Source organism: Nannobrachium achirus, assembly GCF_963921795.1.
Source record: "Nannobrachium achirus genome assembly, chromosome: 1".
NCBI lineage: Eukaryota > Metazoa > Chordata > Actinopteri > Myctophiformes > Myctophidae > Nannobrachium > Nannobrachium achirus.
The window spans coordinates 73,242,821-73,245,377 of NC_137810.1; the positions used below are offsets into that span (position 1 = coordinate 73,242,821).

The window sequence follows — 2,557 nt, forward strand, 5'->3', positions numbered from 1 at the left end:
GGTTGGATAGTGCTGAAAGCACAAAGTCGTAAAAAAAAAAAAAAAAACACAATTTTGTCCATGCAGCCCATAGTGGGAGAAATATGAAACAAAAATAGGCTAATGTGTTCACTTCCGGCAGAAAGCTTGAAAATTTGCACCTAGGGGTATTTTTGTGCGCCGAATTCAAAAATTGACGGATCCAAGCACTTTTCCCATGGGATCTGGTGGCTCTAATTCACTTACCATACAGGGAAAAAAGACCCCCCAAAAAATCTTCTTTAAGTAGCATGTGAGGTCTATCTAGGGGGTTTTCATGATTCTGAATCCATTGCAAGCATTTGTTTTGCACGAAAAACATTCCTTGGGCTAAAAATGGACCCTACAAAACTGTGAAAAGTGATGACTCATCACTAAACTGTAATTTTGTGGGGTCCATTTCTAGCCCAAGGAATGTTTTTTGTGCAAAACAAATGCTTGGAATGGATTCAGAATCATGAAAACCCCCTAGATAGACCCCTCACATGCTATTTAAAGAAGATTTTTGGGGGGTCTTTTTTCCCTGTATGTTAAGTGAATTAGAGAAAGTGCTTGGATCCGTACATTTTTGAGGTGCAAATTTTCACGCTTTCTGCCGGAAGTGAACACCTTTTTCACATATTTCTCCCACTACTAGATCTTCCAGGTGGGTGAAGGCCTTGTGGAGCATGTACTATAGGTGATGGCATCGTCGACCCCAATGTCAGCCTGGTAGGCAAACTGAAGGGGGTCCAGGTGTTCACTAACCACCGGTCTCAGTTGGTTCAGTAAAAAAAAAAAAAAAAAAAATCGCACCAGTGCGAAGTGAGCGGTGCGAAAATATTTAGGGAGTATGATATATTGTGGACTTCCTTTTCTTTAAATAACTAGACCAGGTCAACCTGGTTGTGCCAGACCCCGGTTCTGCCAACCCTCTGGGCCTATAAATTTAACGGTACATTTATAGGCTGTCTGTCCCTTTATAGGCTGTCCCTTTATAGGCTGTCTGACATCAAGTCGTTCATGTTACTCTCGGCCTCCGTGAACTCCATCTCGTCCATGCCCTCACCCGTGTACCAGTGCAGGTAGGCCTTGCGGTGGAACATGGCGGTGAACTGCTCCGAGATGTGCTTGAACAGCTCCTGGATGGACGTGCTGTTGCCGATGAAGGTGGAGGCCATCTTGAGGCTGCGCGGCGGGATGTCACACACGGACATCTTGCTGTTGTTGGGGATCCACTTGATGAAGTAGCTGGCGTTCTTGTTCTGCACCTCGCGCATGGACATGGACGCCACGGTGAGGTAGCGGCCGTGGCGCGGGTCGCACACCGCGACCCGCGTGTCGAACATCTGCTGGATCACATGTGGCACGGTGAGCTGCACGTACTGCTGGCTCCCGTGGCTGGTGAGCGGCGCGAAGCCCAGCAGGAAGAAGTGCAGGCGGGGGAAGGGGATCATGTTGACGGCCAGCTTGCGCAGGTCGGCGTTGAGCTGGCCAGGGAAGCGCAGGCAGGTGGTGACGCCGCTCATGTTGGCCGACACTAGGTGGTTGAGGTCGCCGTAGGTGGGTGTGGTGAGCTTGAGCGTGCGGAAGCAGATGTCGTAGAGCGCGTCGTTGTCCATGCAGAAGGTCTCGTCCGTGTTCTCCACCAGCTGGTACATGGACAGCGTGGCGTTGTAGGGCTCCACCACGTCGGACACCTTGGGCGAGGGCGCCACGCTGAAGGTGTTCATGATGTGGTCGGGGTACTCCTCGCGGATCTTGCTGATCAGCAGCGTGCCCAGGCCCGAGCCGGTGCCGCCGCCCAGCGACTGGGTGAGCTGGAAGCCCTGGACGCAGTCGCAGTTCTCCGCCTCCTTCCTCACCATGTCCATGACCGAGTCCAGCAGCTCCGCCCCCTCAGTGTAGTGGCCCTTGGCCCAGTTGTTGCCGGCACCCGTCTGGCCGAAGACAAAGTTGTCCGGTCTGAAGATCTGGCCGAAGGGGCCCGACCTCACGGCATCCATGGTGCCCGGCTCGAGGTCCACCAGCACGGTGCGAGGGACGAACTTGCTGCTGGTGGCCTCGGTGTAGTAGACGTTGGTCCTCTCCAGCTGCAGGTCGCTGTCGCCGTTGTACGTGTACCTGTCTGTCATCATCATTTATGACATCATGCCTTTTGTAGGCATGTCATCATCATGTCATCATCATATATACCCTTTATATAGAAAACCCGGACCGACATTTGCTTATGTAGGCCTACCCATTTCATGGGTCTGGCAATCATAAATGCTTTTCCCTTTTAAATTGAAGATATTAAATAATATCTTTATTATTACACACATTACATATAAATGTGGTTAATATATATGTGTGTGTGTGTGTGTGTGTGTGTGTGTGTGTGTGTGTGTGTGTGTGTGTGTGTGTGTGTGTGTGTGTGTGTGTGTGTGGCCATGATCAATCAATGGCTAGCTGTTCTAACCATAAATTAGCCAAATTCAACACTAGCAGTTTAGTATTCACAATCACCAAGTCAGCATTTATCAGCATCGACAAGTTAGCATTCACAATCACTAGGTTA

General features: G+C 50.1%; 1 protein-coding gene across 1 annotated transcript; it reads right to left on the reverse strand.

Annotated features, from left to right (window-relative positions):
- Positions 1-992: 992 nt before the first annotated feature.
- On the reverse strand, positions 993-2,111 carry LOC308289814 (tubulin beta-1 chain-like; the record flags this gene model as incomplete). The annotated part of the gene is made up of 1 exon (XM_080731579.1): positions 993-2,111. Exon 1 carries the CDS (start codon positions 2,001-2,003, stop codon positions 993-995), a length of 1,011 nt encoding a protein of 336 aa, XP_080587705.1. The 5' UTR covers positions 2,004-2,111.
- Positions 2,112-2,557: the final 446 nt, after the last annotated feature.